Raw genomic sequence first — 19433 nt, forward strand, 5'->3', positions numbered from 1 at the left:
CTGAGTGCTGCTCATAGAGCATATTAATCACTGCCAAATTTTGACTGCTACAGGAGCTTCGTTTTGAAAAAGAATGTTCCACAGAAACCAATTTTCATATTTTCATTGTAACATACCAGATTTTAGGTATGTAAGGATTTTCACCAACTGGGATTCATACAATTTTCAATGTAAGAAAAAACGTGTAGTATAATGCAATTATATGTACTTATCGTGAAAGATATGAATTCAAAGAAAATCTTCTGTTTATGGCTCTGTAAAATGTTTGGCCTGATTATGTATTATTATTTTTCTTGCTCTCATTAAATACTTTGATACTCTAAATATTTTTAGGCATAAAAAAGTAAGGAACTAATCAATGTAGTTGGAATATTTATTTTTTTCCTCAGAAACAGTTGAATGTAGGTGTTGGTTGGCTGCCAAACTTGAGATAAGGCAGTTCAATGTCAAAAGTCACAGGTTGGAAATAAAAGATATTTGGAATTAAAACTTTCATGTGAAAAAAAAATATAGTATATACATGTTTGGTTTGATGTATATAAAAATGTTTTTATAAATATTAAATTATTATGAAAGACAATTATTAAATATTATGAACTAATAATTTCAAATTTGTATTTAAAACATCGTCAAACTACCATTGATGGTTGGTAGAGTAGGCGGGTGCAGAAGTGAAGTGCGAGGATATTTTGGTCCTTTTTCGTATTTTGTTGAGAGGAGCTTTCAATTAAACACTAAAAAGAAAAAAAAATAGAATTTAGATCAATGTGCTTTCATCTATAACAACTTCTCAAAATCATTTTTAATAGGTTACTTTGAGTAGTTGTCAAAGATACTTTTGTTAAAAATTAAAAATTTGAAAAGATAATTCGAACGAACTCAAAATCATTTTCAAAAGAAAGTGAGAAATATCAAGTCGGTACTCTATATTTATCAAGCCATATTAACAAAAAGAGTATACTTTCCTAATAAAATTGAGACATTTTCACTTTTTTTAACAATCACATTTTTTCTGATAAATATAAAAATCTATTTTTCACGAGAACTTGGTTTTTGTGTTGTTGGGCACATGGTATTAAGCTTTTTCTTTCCCCTTGTTCAAATAGCTCATGGTATTAATCATAAACACTTTCGTGTTTTTTTATTTTTTTTTAAGTTCGATAAGTGAAAAATTCGAACATCATTTATGAATTATGTTTGACTAGTTCAACTAACACTCAATCATATTCATTATTGTTAAGAGGAAGAAAAGCATTGGAAGTGAGCAATTCATTTTTCTCATTATCAGAGACAACCATCTAAAATTCGTGATTTGGTGGAGCAACGTGTTTTTCCTTCATTAATTCCTTGCCTCATGTTTTTATTTAGGTATGGTACGAACAGCAAAAACTTCGTACTATTATCCTTTGCATTAAACTATATAATAAATAACTAATTTAAGAAAGCGTGGACTTTAACCTAACTCAATAAATTTTAATAGTGAATAAGATTTTCCAGTTGCCACGTAACACCTCAATTTATAAAATTTGATGCGACATCTTCTACTTCAAGTTCCTCTCTAACCATACTAATGAGAAAATTTCTATTTCCTCAAATATATATATATATATGTGTTTTATATTATAAACTTACATTCTGTACAGAATGTGAGTTTTATTATTATTATTATTATTATGTATGTATTTATGTGTGTGTAATACTCATCGAGACAGGGACAGGGTCAAGGCCGTGGACGGAAAATGTATTCTCATACTCATCGAGACTGGGACAGGGTCAAGGCCGTGGACGGAAAATGTATTCTCTGTTCCTGTCCTCGTTTAGCTAGTAGGGAGAAATCTCTCCCCCTGCTCTCTCTCCCATTTTCTATCCAATCGACGATTCACAATCCTATTCGAGACGGACCTCATGAGGAGAATGAACATCTTTACCTATAAATATCTCTTGAACGTATAAATTTCATGTTTTGTTATCTATATTTTAAAAAATCAAGTCAAATTTTTAAAATTAAAAAAAAAAAAAGAAGTAATTTAAAAAAAAAAAAAATTTCCCTTCCGTTCTTTAAGTATGTAAGACACTAATCATACCAAAACTAAAGAGAGAAAAGGAAGAGAGAAAAATGATAAAGTTAGAAATGGGTTAAGACTCAAGTGTTATAAACTCACAGGGATTTCACGTTAATTAATTCATGCTCAAGCAAGAATTAGCACAAAGCTTCTCTGTTTTATCTCTCAATTCCTTTCTGCTACCATTTGGGATCTCGCTTCCTCTTCCACTCAACTCACGTTCGTGAGGGGGAGCCCTAGCCTCCGCTTCCGGGACCATCATGTCGCCGTCTGCTGTCGGAAGCTTCGACGCCGACGGCGGATGTGATTGCCGTGCTCATCAGAATGGGGATGCCAAAGCACCTGCTAACTCTAAATCCGGCGATTCCTATTGCGAGCATTGTGGTTGTGGTTCAGCGGATTCATCATCTTTCCCGTCCTTTTCCTGCTCTTCCTCTTCTCTATGGCTTGATTCGACGCGGTTGAGAGAGTCCGGGAAGCTATGGCGGATCCTTGTTGCTTCTGCTAAAGGCTTCACAATTGGAGCTGGTCTCAAAGGTGGTCTCTCTCTTTTCTCGGTCCTCGCTGGATTGAAGCGGAGAAAGGCTTTGGCCTCCCTCGGGTAAGGTTGTTTGAAATTTGGTTGTGAAGGTTATCTGCATGTTACCGTGTGTAAACAAATGTGTTATCGATTTATGTTTGGTTTAGGAAGAAAGGAGTGATTACGAATCGAGATGCGATTTCCATGGCTTTGAAGGAGACTTTGAGATACGGTCTCTTTCTTGGAACCTTTGCTGGTACATTCGTTTCCATTGATGAGATAGTTGGCAATCTGGGAGGCCACCGTAGGTAGACTCTTTTCTATTCTGATCTTGTAATCCTGAATTCTCGCTGTTTCTAGAAATTTTTTGGTTATCCTTTTGATTTTTTTAGTGTTCTCTTGTAGTTCAGGACTGCAAGTTGGAGGGCACTATTAGCGGGAGCATTAGCTGGGCCGTCGATGCTTCTGACTGGGTTAAATACGCAACATAAGACCTTGGCTATCTACATTTTTATGCGTGCTGCGGTCTTGGCATCGCGCTGTGGGATTAAAAGCAAGCGGTTTGGGCATATTTGTAAGCCTCTCACGTGGTCTTATGGTGATATCTTCCTTATGTGTCTCTCCTCTTCCCAGATCCTGTAAGAAATATTTCTGCTCTACCATGTTTTGCTGCTAATTCAAATATAGTAGGTCTACAGTGTTATATAATATTGTCACTTTCCAGTTTTAAGCTTTACTCATCCCGTTGCATATTTTCCTGCATGATCGTGGCATCTGAATCATAAATTTAGCTTTCAACCCTCACATCACTACACCTAATCCATAGTACACTAATGCAAACCCAAGCAGATGGGAAACCAGTGAATGACTTGTATTATCATAATTATAAACAAATGATGTAACAGTCGAACAAAATCTATTTTTGGATATAATGCAGTTGTGAATACTGTGTTTCATTGTTATTTCAGCAGGATGGTATATGCGTCGGACATCTAGAACTTATAAACAGTAGCCAAAAACTTATTCCATGTATTTATACCAGGTTGATATATGTTATTATAAAATTATTCTTAATACTCCTCTTATTAGCAGTACCTATAAGCTTTCTTGGAAAAAGTTCTGACTTGAGCTTGACAAGTAAAAAATGGTTGACTAAGTTTAGATTGGCTTATCAATACTTTTTTTTTTTTTTCTCTTTTGGTGGTGGTGGGGGGAACAACTCGGTTCCCTTGAGTTAATTTTATAGCGTGCATAACAGAATGGTTGCCCTTGTTAATTGTTTTACAGTGCACAGCACTGAAGCAACTCAACCATTGATTGGTTAAACTAAAGTAATAAATCTAGTGATGAGCTAATTTTTGTTTGTTTATTGTGTTTCACCTCTTCTCAATATGTTCTTTATATGTGGAGGAATATGTTGGTCATTTCTCTGATCATCCCGATGAAACATATTGTGCTTTATGCTTAACTACTTTATGCTGGCATGTGAAATTATTTTGTGCTATTTCTTTGTAGTATCCATATAAGTGATTAATAATTACAATAGCAAACACTTAATTAGGAGAATCATTATCAGGTCTGCTTACGTGTTAAAGCAAGATAGCTTACCACCATCATTTAGGTCCTTTCTCAATACACATGGTGGAAAGGATACTGTAATCTTGGAAGGTTTAAAGAGTTTCGTATCAGGCATGCCTTCTTCTAATAAATTTAAAGCGATTGAGAAGTACTATAGTGCCATGGGTGCGAATGTCAGATTAAATCTGCAAATGAAGACTCCATGCATGGTATGTAATTTATTTATTTTGTATTCATCTCTGTTCAACCAGATGAAAAAGAACTCCTTTGTTCTCAAAAGTAAAATTATATGTATTTGTACCTAATATGTTGCATGAAATATGTGAATGCACTCAGATATTAGAACATCAACCATTGTAGCAGACAACAACTCTAGGCGTTAACATGCTTAATTTTACCTGATGCAAAATTGAACTTTTGTTCTGGTCCAACTCTATCCTGTTTCCCAGTTTACTTGGCATCTTGAACTTTTTCAGTTGTCAGCTGGTTACCATCCCAAAGAAGTCTAGTTGTAATATTGGAAGATCCGTGCTTCTCCATGAACAAAAAATGCACAAGTTAGAGCACTATTATATGAACAGATTGCTTCAAATAAATCTAAATGCACATACAAAATAGTCATAACAGATCTCTGCACACATGCACACACAACTACAACAAATATCCTGTTCAACTAAATGCAATTGAATATCTGAAAACAGATGATATTCTGTTCATTTGAAAACTGAAGGCACATTTCAGAACATTAGAAATGAGTTATGTTCATTCCCTACCCCACAAATTCTTGGGGTGGGAATTTGGGAGAAAACAAAGATTATATTATAAATGAACGTTTCCATTTGTAGGCTTGTACCAAGACCTTGCAGGGACTTTTCTAGTGGAGACCCCTTCAATGTATTCCTTGATTACTTGGGAAATATCTTTCCACAATTTATCCAGTTCGTTTTGTTTTCTCACAAATTGTATTGAGTCAATTATGATGACGACTAGATATTTGTATGTCTGAAATGATTATGAAGTCTCCCTAGCTAGAAATTGCAATTACTTTTGAGAGTATACCCTATCTGCAGTTATCTTTCAAGTTTAAAATTTTCAGTCTGCATAACGACCCCATAGGCTTTCGCTTTCACGTCTCTCTAAAATTGCAGTTCAGACTTTAAGGATTTTTTTTTTCTTGCTTAATGCAGATTATACATGGAAATCAATCATGTGGTGGCCATTTTCTTTCCTTTCTCATTCGAGGATATAAAAGAGCATTGCCAGTTTACCTCCCTGTTTATCTTATCCCAGCTCTAATAGTTCATCGTGAAGGTCTCATGAATAGGTAACATTTCAATTTGACTATCATATGATTTATACACATTATGAAACGTTTTGGTTCAATTAAGATTATGATTTCAAGTAAGGTTTTAATTAATTTCCCCAGCTTGTTCTGGTTGAAAGATTGTCTAGATTACTGATTACATCACAAGTGAACCACTTAAAGAGCCCCCTAGTTACTCGAGTGCCTTCATAGGATTTTATTTCATGAGCAACGAGGGTTTTCTTTTTTTTTTTCCAGCTCATTTTACACATTTGGAAATTTACTGATGCAAACCTTTCGTTGGAAAAATATAGCTTTTTAAGACAGTTTTTAAATGGCGTTTTCTTGGGTTTCACTCTTGGGTTGGTATCTGGCTTAAATGATAATTCAATTCCTTCATGGTTGAACAAGAACAAGTAATTAGATTGCCACCTATTTTGTGAATATAATTTTGCTCTTGAAGACTGTTACGAAATATTTGCTTATCGAGATGACTTTTCTGGGTGCCTTCTTCCAACTATTATTTTGTATTTTTCGAATTTCCATGTTTTGGATAGATGAAGAATATGTTATATGACCTTTTCTGCAGGCCATACGAAATTTTAGCAAGGGGACTTCTCGGAACTGCTAGATCAAGTCTTTTCCTTTCTGCATATTGTGCATCTGCTTGGTTCGTATCTCTTCCCACCTATATTCTGTGCATTGGCTTCTATTTTTGTCGTTACTATTTTCTTCCACTTTTATGTGGACTTCTTGTTTCACTTGAAGATTTGATTTGATACTGTGGGGAAAAGAGTAACAACATCAACATGCTAAGTCAACAAACAAAAGTCGACTATTATATAAAATCATCATAAGTGATTACAAAAGAATATTAATTGCTTGATAATGGACAATGATCAGGAGCAGCCTAAGCCACACATATATCATGCATCATTTTTTGTAAGATACTAAAAGATAATAATAATTTAATGTTTTCTTTTAAAAAGAATTGTCACATGACAATTTAATTGGCTAGGCTGCACAAAGATAGGATGCTGCCGAGCCATCACCTAACTTTTTTTCTTAAACATCAAGCTTCGGCTCTAACAGATCAAGGTTTGCATTCTTTTTCAGGATGTGGACATGCCTGACCGCAAGGAGTTTCAAGAAAATAAACATTCCATTGGTTGCTGTTGCAACGGTATTGCTTGAACTATCTTTTACAATAAATTTTAGGTGGAGCAAGAGCTTTCATTCTAGGCCTGATAAAATTCTGTTTTTTGAGCAGTTCTTAACAGGTTTAGCACTGGCCATTGAGAAGAAAAGCAGGAGGATAGAAATCTCACTCTATTGCCTCGCCAGAGGTATCGAGAGCTTCTTCAGCAGCATGACGGATTTGGGATACTTGCCGCCATCGTTGAATTTCAAGAGAGCGGATGTGATAGTTTTCAGCATATCAACTTCCATTATAATGCATTGTTATGCTCAGGAAAGGGAGGTATTTCGATCCAAGTATTTGAACGTTCTCGATTGGGTTTTCGGTGTGCCTCCTCCCCCTTGTGAAACGCCACGCTGCAAGAATGGCAAGCAGTATTGAGAGAAGCCTTGGATCTTGGATTTGAATTGAGGGTGACCAAATCTTTGTAGTGTTTGGTCAAGAATGTTCGTACTATATAAATATAGTTATCATTACGTGCTATAGAATTAGCAGTCATTTGAGTACATGATTCGTATGGAGATGTGCTTTCCATATACCCATTGATTTATGGACGAAATTCTCATTTGTTAAATGACAGTCAACGGATAGGATGATTAAATGATAAAACATTTGATAATCATTGTTATTAAAAATTAAACTTGTTATTTTTTCATATTCAAATATTTATTTTCTCTCAAATAAACTTTATATTATAATGTATCAAATATATTATATTAATTATATCACATATATAATTAATTTAATTATATCACATATAATTAATCTCATCAATTAATTTGAACAATTCAAATTAATTCAAAATTAATTCTCAATAATCCCTATTGAGCTATAGAGTGGACCTTATGGGCTTGTAGATTGAAGTTTCAATGGTAGTTGAATAATTAATTAAACTCATTGAATTAAATTATTCAACATCTATTAATTGTCGACCACTCCATTAAAGACTCTTTGCACTACAGATATATTTTTGTGTCTATAAGATGTAACCAGTCAACAAAATGATGACCGACCACTCCATTAAAGACTCTTTGCACTACAGATATATTTCTGTGTCTATAAGATGTAACCAGTCAACAAAATGATGACCCTTCACAAATTGCTCGTAAGTACAGATGAGCCAAAATTACCTTTTAGCCCTTGGAATTACATCTAACTCCTTAAGTACAACTGATTCTTTTAATAAACAATAAGTCATAGTCCAATTATGACCAAACTTCTCTTGGGCCAAGGGAGGATGTGACACCATATTGTTCAAGCCCCGGAATCATCCCAACTCCCTGATCAACGAATCCCAAAATGGTAGGCTTATTGAGTCAGTGATCTGGTTACTCTCACCTATACAAATAAAAAGATCGCCTTCATAGGCTGAGTTCTGGTGAAATGCAAATCTCTATTATGAATGGTGTTATATAATGAGACTAATTTTTTTGTGGTGCAGTCTTATACAAACCTCTTTGTATAGTATACCTCCACTCATATGTCTCCACATGAATGATCAGGATCAAATCATTTGTAGCACTTTACAACAATTGTAACATCTCCAAAGCGGACTGTATTCATAGTGTCGCAAAGATGAAGGTGCCTCAAGGCCGAGCATGAAAATTTACTACAAACTAATGAGAGAGATCGAGAGATGCGTTGACACATGTCCCGCTCCTACTTACTATAAACAGTCTCTCCATTCACCTTGGTATTGACCTATACAAACACCACCCGTAGGGTGACACAAGCAAAGGTGCATCAAGATCGAGTATACATCTCACGGTGTGAACTTATAGGTAGATATGTGAAAAAGAAAAAGAAAAATGAAGTATCATATACTCATTTTCCTCCCATTGAGTGTTTTACTTAGGGTTAATTTAACTTAGAAAAATACGGCTAATTATTTTACTAAGCGATTATTTAAATTTGCCCAAAAGTAACACCTGCTTTGAATAGTTAAACAACTTTGATTGATATTGATTAAATACTTTAATAAACCCTAATCAATAAGTAGCAAATTTATCTAATTCACCTTTCCAGTTCAGTTCTCAGGTAGGGGTGTTCCATTTTTATTAGCCTAAATACCCCAACTTAGACAAAACTAGCCTTTGACAAAAGGTCCCTTATGGATACATTTACTACAAATTTAATCTTTTAATTAAAATCAGTTTAATCCTATTAAATTGATTAAAAGATTAATCTAATTTCTAACTTCATTAGAAATATGACCGTAGGTTTATGTGAATCATGTTTTAAAACTATTTTTGAAAAATGATTTTAATGTAAGTTTTGTATGCAATTCTAAATTATTGATTTTAATTTCTAATTTCATTTAATTATAACTTTTATAAAAGAACTGAAATAAATTAAAACCAATTATTGCATGTTAAAGCATATTTAGGTAAATTATAACAATTATAAAATAACCTAAAGTAGTGACATGCTTCATGCAATACCATTTTATTACTTAACATACATAACACTTATATACTAAGGTAATGAAATAATTAATAACATACATCCATCCATACATTCAAACTATATATTATAACATTTATGATATAAATGATGCATTGCTATGTTATTGATGCATGCAAACATATATTACAACATTTATATCATATGATGCATGAGCATGTTATAAAATTAAATCATGCAACTATATATTGTAAAATTTATATATAAATGATGCATGAATAATTCATAACCTATGGTGGGATTCTACTATATGGAATACATTATGACATATAAATATATAAATTAAATCATACATCATATGCATAATTTAAAACAATTATTGGACCGAGATTGGACTCCTAAACAACTAATTAAATTAATATAACACTTATATTAATTTAATTAATTAAAAACAACTAGCTATTACAAAAGTAATAGCCAACCGATTCAAAACAGACGAACTAGGTCTTGTACCGCATGAACCAGACCACTCAACACCCGAACCAACCACGAATCGCTCAAACCAAGCGAACCAGACACGAATCAACTGAGCCACAAACCGACCGCGCACAAAGAGATTCATTCTTTTCGTCTCAGAGCATTGCAACACTGTGACCTAGTGTTGCAATGCTATGGAAAGAACATTCCATCATGCCCTTCGCAGTGTTGCAACGCTAGGGCATAACGTTGCAACGCTACTGTACAGTAGCCACTATACAGTTGCGAATTCCTTCGAATTTCCTTCGATATTGGCCTCAATTTCCCTAGAAAAGCACAAAAGAAAAACTCACGAACGACTCAAAAACAAAGAAATATGGACTCTATCACAATCAATGCCTAAAAACAAAGGGCCCTTACAAACCAAAATTTGTCAAATTAAAGCGATAAAACTAAGGTCCAATCTCGTAAACATTCACATTCATTCATCATATATATATATATATATATTTTTTAAAAAAAAAAACAGAATGCAACCCACCAACAAATCTATAAAATCAGTTCTAGAACAATAAAAATTGGGACAAAAAACCATCGCTCTGATACCAATCAAAGGAACTATGAAGTTCGTAGCTGAAGTAGGGATCGATCCAATTTTCAATTTTCACATAATACAAAAATCACTGAACAAAAATATTCATTAACGAGAAAAATTACAACATGCATCTTTACAAAAAAATGTTGGGAGAAATACGTACCCTTGAAGAACTGTTCTTCACAAAACCCTTGAATCGGTCACGAACAATTCGTGAGGACACTACCAATCAGAACCTTTTGCATTCTCTTTTGAGTAGAGAACTTCTCAAGAGTGTGTGGGCTCTGAGATTTTGGAAGAGGGAGAGAGTTTGAGAGAGAGGAAAATTTTTTAGGAAAAGAACAGAACTTTTCACACCTTACTCCTCTATGAAGAAGATGATGAAAAAATAATTATGCGTGAAAAAACTGCCCACCAACACGTCGAATTGAGAGAATTAAGAGGAGGGGTTAATTTTTAAATTTAAAATTTTAAAAAATAAAATAAATTTATATATATATATATATATATATATATATATATATAATAACTAACTTATTATACGTATATATACTTATATGTTATATCAAATATAATACATAACCTATAGTTTTTATATTGTATCAAATACTTATATGTTATATGTTATACCATGTTAGTCTCAATTTAATAATAGTTTTTTAATAGTCTGAATCACTAATATTGATATAATAATGTTATTAGTTTTCTTTATTTATATTATGTTAGATCTACTGTGTTAATATTTTATTTTGCATTTTAAATAATATTAGTGTTAAGGGTCTTTAGGATTTATTGTTGTTGTTGAAAACATTAGATTTTAGGCATTATATCTTGTTCATACCATGTTAATTCTAGTTATCTCTACATTTTTTGTTTATTATTTTTTAATAGAAAAAAAAAGTAATCTTGTTTATTTGTCATTTTTTATATGACATTCTATCTTCTAGTATTGTTTTTTAGTTAAAAAGTTTAGTATTTTATTTGTTTTTAATTAAAAAAAAAGTTACTAATTTAATGACTTTTTATATTTTTTTATACTATTTGATTTTTTTATTTAACTTTGATGTCTATAGCTTAAAAAGTTTAGTTTATAATTTAACACAAAAATAGTAATTTGAGTGATTTGTTATATATATAATTCTTATAAACTTTTATGTTTATAATTTAAAAACTTTAGTATTTTTAGTTTAATACAAAATTATTGTGATTTTTTTAATATAGTTCTTATAATATTTGATTTTTTTTAGTATTAATTTTGAAAAAATAGTTTTAAAAAGTTTAGTATTAATTTGAAGTTTAGAGTTTTTTTAGTATAAAAAGTTTTTTTTTTCCCAATTCTTTTAGTTTTTTATAATTTTGATGTTCAAACTAAGTTATTTTTTTAATTTTTTTGTTTTTTTGTTTTTTTGGTTTTATTTAAGTTTGATAATTAATAATGTATTGTTTGTCTTTTTTTCCTTTTAGAAAATGACGGACAGATGTTTGGGATTTATGTTTTACAAATGTTAATGTGATTGATGGTGTTGATAGAGTTATTATGACCAACTACCATGTGGGGATTTTAGCATAAATGTGAACAGTTGACTTGGCTTTTTAACAATTAATTGAAATGGTAGGGATGTCACTTAGTGTAGATATGAGAGCAAATCAGTTAAAAATAATATATAGACATCCTAATCTAACACTATCATGATCAATAAGGTTTATGTCATGCAAGGAACTTAATGTTCTCAATTACGAGTCATTCCCCAATTTAGTGCATTTATATGTTAATATGAGTAGGGTAGAGTTGGATAAAAACTTGAATGCACCCTTTAGTCATTTTGAAGATCCGACTCAATGTATTGACCTTGATCCAGAATCAGTTGCACCACCCTGTGATGATGAAGATATGGTGGCTAACAATCAATATAGAGACTTTAGAATAGAAACTAACGATGAATTTGAAGAGTTGGATTTTGATGGTCGTAAACGTGAATTATCTTCAGATACATTTAACGATTTGGATATGAATGTAATAGATAGCATTTGAGAACACAACCCAATTGTAGCTCATGTGGTTGTTGACAATACCCAATTGTATAAGGGGGTGATTTGTCAAGACAAAGAAATGCTACAACACGCAATTAAATGTTTTGCTATTGAATGTCACGCACCATATGTGGTTGTGGAATCGACACCAACGATTTGGGTAATTCGGTGTAAAAAGTAGGAAAAAGGTTACAAATGGAGACTTCGTGCAACAAAGAAAAAGTCACATGATTTGTTTGAGAATACTATGCATATTGATCAACATACATGTTTTTACTCAGAACTTAGTCAAAGTCATGTGCAGTTAGATTCATTGATGATTGCACTAGAGTTTTGTGATGCCATAAGAGAAGAATCATCTATCAGCGTGGCACAACCGTAATCTCACATAAAAACAAAATTTGGATATCACTTTCCTTACCATAGGGTGTGGGAAAGAAAAAGAAAGGTGTTGGCTAAAGTGTTCGGTGACTGGGATGAGTCATATAAATTGTTACCCAAGTGGTTGTATATGGTTAAGCAGACCAATCCTGGAACACGTGTGGAGAGAAGACTGAAAGAAACGCCAACTGAGGACATGTTATCCTAATTTTTATATTTTGGGCATTTGGTTCTTGTATAGAAGCTTTTAATAGATGTCGGCCGGCTGTTTTACCCCTGAGATTATCTTTTGTTCCTTAAGTCCTGTTGATCCTCTAATGAACAATTGTTTTGTGATCCGATCATCAAACCGAGTTCCTCTGGGGCCAATTAGATGGTGAACCCCTCGTTCAAGACCCGAAATTAGCACTTAAAGAAACAACCTCTCTACTATCCCTAGCTAAATTGTGCAGATATTCTGCAAAAGAAGTTCCCTACTCACTATATCTCACCACGGGCTTGTTCTCTCTGCTTGGCAAACTCTGAAAATCTGCTACACTTATTCTTTAGATGTGTGTATGCATAAAAATGTTGGCTCTATTTGCTTAATTGCTTTAATACCAATTGGGTATTCAGTAATGACTTCAAGGCTAATGTCCTCCAACTTCTGGTTGGTCCTAAAATGAAAAAGAAGCCAAGATTAATTTGGATCAATGCAATCAAGGCCTTGTTATCAGAATTATGGTTCGAAAGGAATCAAATAGTGTTTCATGACAAAGATTCTCCTTGGACGTACAGATTCGAGACAGCCCGTATTAATGCCTCTTCTTGGTGCTCTCTATACAAAGATTTTGAAGATTTCTCCATTCAAGACATCAGCCTCAACTCGAACGCCTTCATATTTCCTCCAACTTATGTTGAATGTATTTTGTTTAGGTTATTTACACTTGTGTAAGCCCATTGTACCAGGCACGGCTTTTATGTCATTGTTTTGTCATCTTTACTTTTCTATTTAGGATATGATGAGAGTGCTAAGGAGATGTCAACCTAGTTGAGATGTCCGGGTGCACTTGCTGATCCATCTTTCTTGTTCTTGTGTCTTTTCAATTATATTGTAACATCTTTCATTATCTTAATGAAGAGGTTTGAGATGGTACCCACTTATATGAAAGATATCGAGGAAAGTTACTGATTGCCACATCAGTTGATTCAAACGGGCATCTTCTTCCACTTGCATTTGCCGTTGCAAATGAGGAGTCTGCAGACTCATGGGGATGGTTCTTAAAATACTTAGAGAGAAATTGTGGTGTTTAATTTCAGATCAACATGCTAGCATTATCTCAGTAGTGAACAATCCAGCAAATGGTTTGATGAGACCAAAATGTCACGATCGATTATGCTTACGACATATCGTCAGCAACTTCAATAAAAAAAAATACAAATTTAACACTTTAAAAATTATGTTTGTTGTGTCGGATGTCAATCTCAATTTCAAAAGCTTAATAAATCCATTGAGGACGTCAAAGGAATAAATCGGAGCTATCTGATTTTTTTTTTTTTTTTTATAACATTGGTATAGAGCGATTAACTCAAGCACACGATGGAGGGTTCATATAGGTGGATGACGGCAAATTTATCAGAGTGCATAAATGGTGTCCTCAAAGGAGCTCGAATGTTGCCGATAAATGCTCTTGCTCAAATAACATTCTTCAAATGCATAAATTATTTCAAAGAAAGAAAGAAGAAATAAGAGTTGTTTTGGAGTGTCAAGATAAATACACCCATTAATATTATTTTTTCTTATGTAACTAACAATTTGTTTCAAGTATATTTATAATACTAAGTGAGTAAAAATTCAGGTAAAAATAATAAATGGGTTGCAAGATCTAGTAAACATGAAGTACAATCATACAATCGATATGAAGGTGTGTTTCATGGGAAGACCGGACGTCACAACCTCAATACTAAACAAGGAAATGTTCAAATATTGAGGTTAAATGGGTCTGAGCAATACTGTTATGTAACAAGTGGCAAGTGTTTGGCATTTCATGCTCGTATTTTATGGTACTCTGCTCACATTTTAACACGAACTACGAAGATTTTATTGAGGACTACTATAAATTGTCAACGTATGTTGCATGTTACTCTCCTCAATTTCAACCTTTACCGCATGAAGATTACTGGATCACACACCCTAATATGTTTGTCTTACATGCTGACCCATAGTTTTTTAGGAAACCTGGTAGATCAAAAAGTTCACGATATCATAACGAGATGGATTGGACAGAATCAAGCACTTGACTACAATGTGGGTTTTATAATCAGTTAGGCCATAATCGAACAAATGTCCTTCATTACGAAGACAGACTCCAGACAGTTGTGGATTTTTAGTATTGACATTTTTATCTTGTAAAACAATTTTTATTGTGTAAATAATATTGTTATCTTATAAATTCTATTTCTGTTGTGCATATAATATTTTTTTAATTATAATTTACTAAGTTGTACATTATTTACTCGAAAATAAATAATATTTTTTTAGATCATGGCTTTAAATCCAGAACCTATTTATCCCAATGTTCTGTACGACCAATCGATTCATCGATCATCAGTTGTATGGAAAGATCGTACCATTGGCCAGATATCCTGTAGATGTCAAGAGGAAGTTGTACATCACACTATCCCACCCCACCCTCGAATACTACCATTAGTTCGTACGTCTGGATTTTATGATGTTGTCAGATTGGGATTCATTTAGCTAGATTTACATCTCATCACAACACTGGTTGAGAGATAGAGACTTGAGACGCATGCGTTTCATGTGCCCACTAGAGAGTGCACTATCACTCTACAGGACATAGAAGTGTTGTTTTGATTACCTATTGACGGTGAGCCAATCTCTAGAGTGATGTATGATGCTGGTTGCATATTTGTCAACTGTACCTCGATGTGGACCCACCCGTCGATAAAATTAAATGATCAACGTTAAGTTTAATATGGTTAGGAATAAAATTCAGTGAGCTCACCGATAATGCGAACAAGGAAACCATCATGAGATAAACACAAGCATATATACAACAGATGATGGGTGGAAGTCTATTTTCTAACAAATCAAGTCATTTTGTTCACTTGATGTTCCTGTCACTGTTAGCTAACCTCTATGATGCGGGACGGTATTCTTAGGGTGAAGTATGTTTGGCATGGCTGTATAGATAGCTGTGCAAAGCAACAAAACTTGAAGTTCGCGAGATTGCTGGGCCTATGATACTTTTGCAACTATGGGCTTGGGAAAGATTTTCAACAATGGCTCCACAATTTCAACATGTAAATGACACTCAATTAGCTGGACGAGTCTACGGTTCTCGGTATATTATTTTAATTCAATTTAATTTTTATATGACTGATCTAGTTAATTCAAAATCTATTAATTTAAAATTTAGGTGGAGAGACAAATTTTGTGTGACTAGGACAGCCACACATGTAGTTAGCCAGTACAGATACATATTTGATCTGCTGCAACCTGATCAGATACATTAATACTGAACCAAATTGAATTTTTATACAAATTTTTATTGTATGTCTTTAATATTTTTCAATGTAATATTTTGTGTTTCAGATTATTTGGGAGCCTTAAAAGTTGTTATGGACACTTTACCCTTCTGTACAAACGGTCAAAACATGTGGCAGACGATAAGTCTTCTCATATATTTTCACATTGGTGAGTGACATTTTCCTGACAGGATAATGAGACAATTCGATTTTCAGCAAGATGTCCCATCACCTTGTAATACTGAACCCTTACTACATAATGATTTAAGAACTGACGATTGGTCCAAAAAAGTTGCACATTTGGTATTGTGATCGCACAAGATAATGAGACAATTCGATTTTCAGCAAGATGTCTCATCACCTTGTAATACTGAACCTGCATATCGATTTAAGAACTGGAGATTGGTCCAAAAAAGTTGCACATTTGGTAGTGTGATCACACAAGGTTTATTGCAATGGGGTTTCTATTGGGCAGTTTGATAGGGATGTCACTCAAAACTATATCAACTAATATAATGATATTACAAGACGCTACGTTAGTCGTCCGAGAATGGTTTTGGGTCATCTAGTACATAAATAAATATTATCTAATCATTTTCAATTTAAGTTTATTTTAAATATTGTCTAATTGTTTTATAATTCACAAAGATCGAACAGCAGCAGACTCCGTGATGTTGCAAATGATCTGAACCAGATTCTTGCTATATGCAGTAACAACAAGAGCTATATGGAAGAGATACATTATATGTACATACCTATTATTCCTCAACCAGTTCCTAGACGTAGGGGACCTATTCGAGAAGAAAAATATGAGTTTGATGAGGTTGTCCACAATGTGGAAGAATTACCCCTATGATGCAAACGCATAGCCAAACTGATTATGTTAATCTGATGATGATGCCAAAATTTGGTTCAGGATATTATGATTCAGAGGCTAGTCCATCGTCTTTATACGTGCATGGACATGATCACGACCGTGGAAAGCATAATGAATATCTATACTATGAAGCGCCTGCAGAAGTACGGGAGCAACATTAAGAGAGACCAAAGCAATCTCAAGTTCGAAGTCAACGACGACAACCAACTCAAAATCAACGACATCCGCTTGTGGATCACATTAATTTTTTTTAATTACTTTTAAATGAATGAGATAATAGTTGTATTAATATGAATATTTTAATTTACATTTTATTATTTTTAAATTATGGAAGAAAACGTGAATGGAATATTATTTTTTATGATATATCTTAGAATAGCAATATATTATTATTAAGAGTTAAGAAAATGGTAGTAAAAAATAATAACAAAGAGAAGTCGAATATAATAAATAATAAAATGAAAAGAGAGATCGAATATCAAAACAATAAAATGGAGGAAAAAGTCAAATATTCAACTCAATGGGGCATTCCGAGAATCGAACTCGAGACCTCTCGCACCCAAAGCGAGAATCATACCACTAGACCAAATGCCCTAACTTGAATGATTAACACTCGACTAAATAATAAAATGAAAAAGTGAAGTCGAAGAATATTGAGATAATAAAATGAAAGGCAATGAAGAAGTCGAGTGTTTAACATTCGACTTACCCTTTTTTGAAAACTCGACATACTGAAATTAAAATATATATATACTATTTACAATTACTACTACTACTTTTTATTTTACTCGAAATTTGAGTAGTTTGCAATTAGACTTATTTACTTTACATTATCATTTTCAAATTTTGAAGACTAAAAAAACTAGGTGCTTTTTCTTAAGGGAAAAAAACAAAGATTAGGCTTATAACTCAAATGCTTTGAAAGGGTGAACTTTTGATTTTTTTTTTTTTTTTTTTTTTTTTTGAGCTAAATAAAGATCCCTCGATCCCATGCATGCCAAAATATGCACTATAGTCATGTTGCTACTTCGTTGAAGCCTTGTGTGTTATAATGGTGAAATTTTTTTACTGGACCATGCAAACTCAAAATCTCTTTTATCCAATAGAGGAAGAGATTACTTGAGATTTACTCAATCTATTTCCATACGCATGCAAGAACATTTAACTTAAATATCTCACTCTATATAATTATCAATCAAATAAAAGTTAGAGTCCCTAGAAAGTCATGAGAGAAGTTGAGAGTGAACTTACTACTTAGATGTTTTCTACAGTTATCCACTTCGTACTAGGACTACCACAATAACTAGTACACTAAGTACCCAAGAAACTTGGGAGAAAACAGTAATAGAAATAATTATTGGAGCCCAAATTTTTAAAATTCTAAAAGTTTGGTGCTTTAGATTCTATCTATGAAGCTGTAAATTTAAAATAACAAAATCTATGCATAACAATAACGGGGGAAAGAATCGTATGACCATGATGACTCTCAAAGCCAAATAGCATTCAACTAACAACACAAGGAAGATGTGGCAAAATTGATCTACGTAATGGAAATGTCAAAATGTGAAATATTGGACAATTGAGGTCGATACATAAAGAATAATTTTAGCCCCCCTTTGGCCTCTGGCCATGGGCTTTGATTTTCCCATTTTGCATATTTCTTACTTTAAGCAGTACTAAAAATCGTATAGAAATTATATGCTACGAACTAGTTTTCACCCATCAAATTGGTAAACAGAGAATAATCCCATCACGCCCAACAAAAGCAAAGAAAGGCATAAACCCTAATTTCCCAGTTCATGACAAAGCATCCACAAAAACCCTATGCTTGGTCCAGCGAAACCCTAGGATTTTCCTTTCTAGCACCGAATACAATTGAAAATAGAAGGAATTTGTAAAATCTCAAACTCAGACCTCATCTTCGTGAAGAAGCAAATTGGGAATACCTTTATTGACAGGGAATCGACGACCAGTCTCCGGGCAAATAAGAGCGCCTTCCTCGAGATGCAACTCCAGAAGCGCATGGTGGAATCGTTGCAGAAAGTCATGGGAGTCTAGCATTGATGCCTCAGCCTCCTCGGGAAGCTCGGCATAGCCCATAGTCCGAGAAGCATCGACAAGGGGCTTCCATTCGATCTTGGAGAACATGTTCTTGAGGAAGTCTGGATTGAAGTCGACTGGCTTCTCAACGACTTTCTCGACCTCGATTCGAAGCGGAAAGCCATTGATGATGCCCTTGATGTTAGATGAGAGCATGTTATGAGTCAGTAGCCTCATCTTTTCCTCTTCTCTTTGCCTTCTTCCTTTCGATATCTGTTAGGTAATAGGCATTCAGTATCACAACACTACAAGAGAATCTGTACCAAATACCAAATTCATGTTTTTAAGAGCTGCCTGAGGATTTATAATAACTTTCAAGGTACTAGGCAGGCTTATTATCTTTACATACATACATATATATATATATATATATAAGCAT

General features: G+C 33.5%; 2 protein-coding genes and 1 non-coding gene across 3 annotated transcripts; 1 reads left to right on the forward strand and 2 right to left on the reverse strand.

The window, feature by feature from the left end:
- The first annotated feature begins 2086 nt into the window (after positions 1–2086).
- LOC120076412 (uncharacterized) lies at positions 2087–7297 on the forward strand. Its single transcript, XM_039030229.2, has 8 exons — positions 2087–2664; positions 2751–2891; positions 2994–3221; positions 4160–4370; positions 5349–5485; positions 6054–6134; positions 6581–6647; positions 6735–7297. The coding sequence occupies exons 1-8, from the start codon at positions 2324–2326 to the stop codon at positions 7041–7043; spliced, it is 1515 nt and encodes a 504-aa protein (XP_038886157.1). The 5' UTR covers positions 2087–2323; the 3' UTR covers positions 7044–7297.
- Positions 7298–17476: 10179 nt separating this feature from the next.
- TRNAP-UGG (transfer RNA proline (anticodon UGG)) lies at positions 17477–17548 on the reverse strand. Its single transcript has one exon. It is a non-coding gene; the product is annotated as a tRNA-Pro (tRNA).
- Positions 17549–18547: 999 nt separating this feature from the next.
- LOC150030250 (multifunctional methyltransferase subunit TRM112 homolog A-like) lies at positions 18548–19379 on the reverse strand. Its single transcript, XM_090309912.1, has one exon. The coding sequence runs from the start codon at positions 19229–19231 to the stop codon at positions 18863–18865; it is 369 nt and encodes a 122-aa protein (XP_090166038.1). The 5' UTR covers positions 19232–19379; the 3' UTR covers positions 18548–18862.
- Positions 19380–19433: the final 54 nt, after the last annotated feature.

The sequence above is a fragment of the Benincasa hispida genome, unplaced genomic scaffold (assembly GCF_027475165.1).
Source record: "Benincasa hispida cultivar pf3 unplaced genomic scaffold, pf3_genome.v1.1 HicScf399, whole genome shotgun sequence".
NCBI lineage: Eukaryota > Viridiplantae > Streptophyta > Magnoliopsida > Cucurbitales > Cucurbitaceae > Benincasa > Benincasa hispida.

Excerpts from the sequence above, each read along its gene's own strand:
- LOC120076412 (XM_039030229.2), top strand. The coding sequence starts at position 2,324 with ATGTCGCCGTCTGCTGTCGGAAGCTTCGACGCCGACGGCGGATGTGAT. Across the intron at positions 2,665-2,750 it reads AAGGCTTTGGCCTCCCTCGG|GAAGAAAGGAGTGATTACGA; the intron begins GTAAGGTTGTTT and ends TGTTTGGTTTAG. Across the intron at positions 4,371-5,348 it reads AAATGAAGACTCCATGCATG|ATTATACATGGAAATCAATC; the intron begins GTATGTAATTTA and ends TGCTTAATGCAG.
- LOC150030250 (XM_090309912.1), bottom strand. The coding sequence starts at position 19,231 with ATGAGGCTACTGACTCATAACATGCTCTCATCTAACATCAAGGGCATC.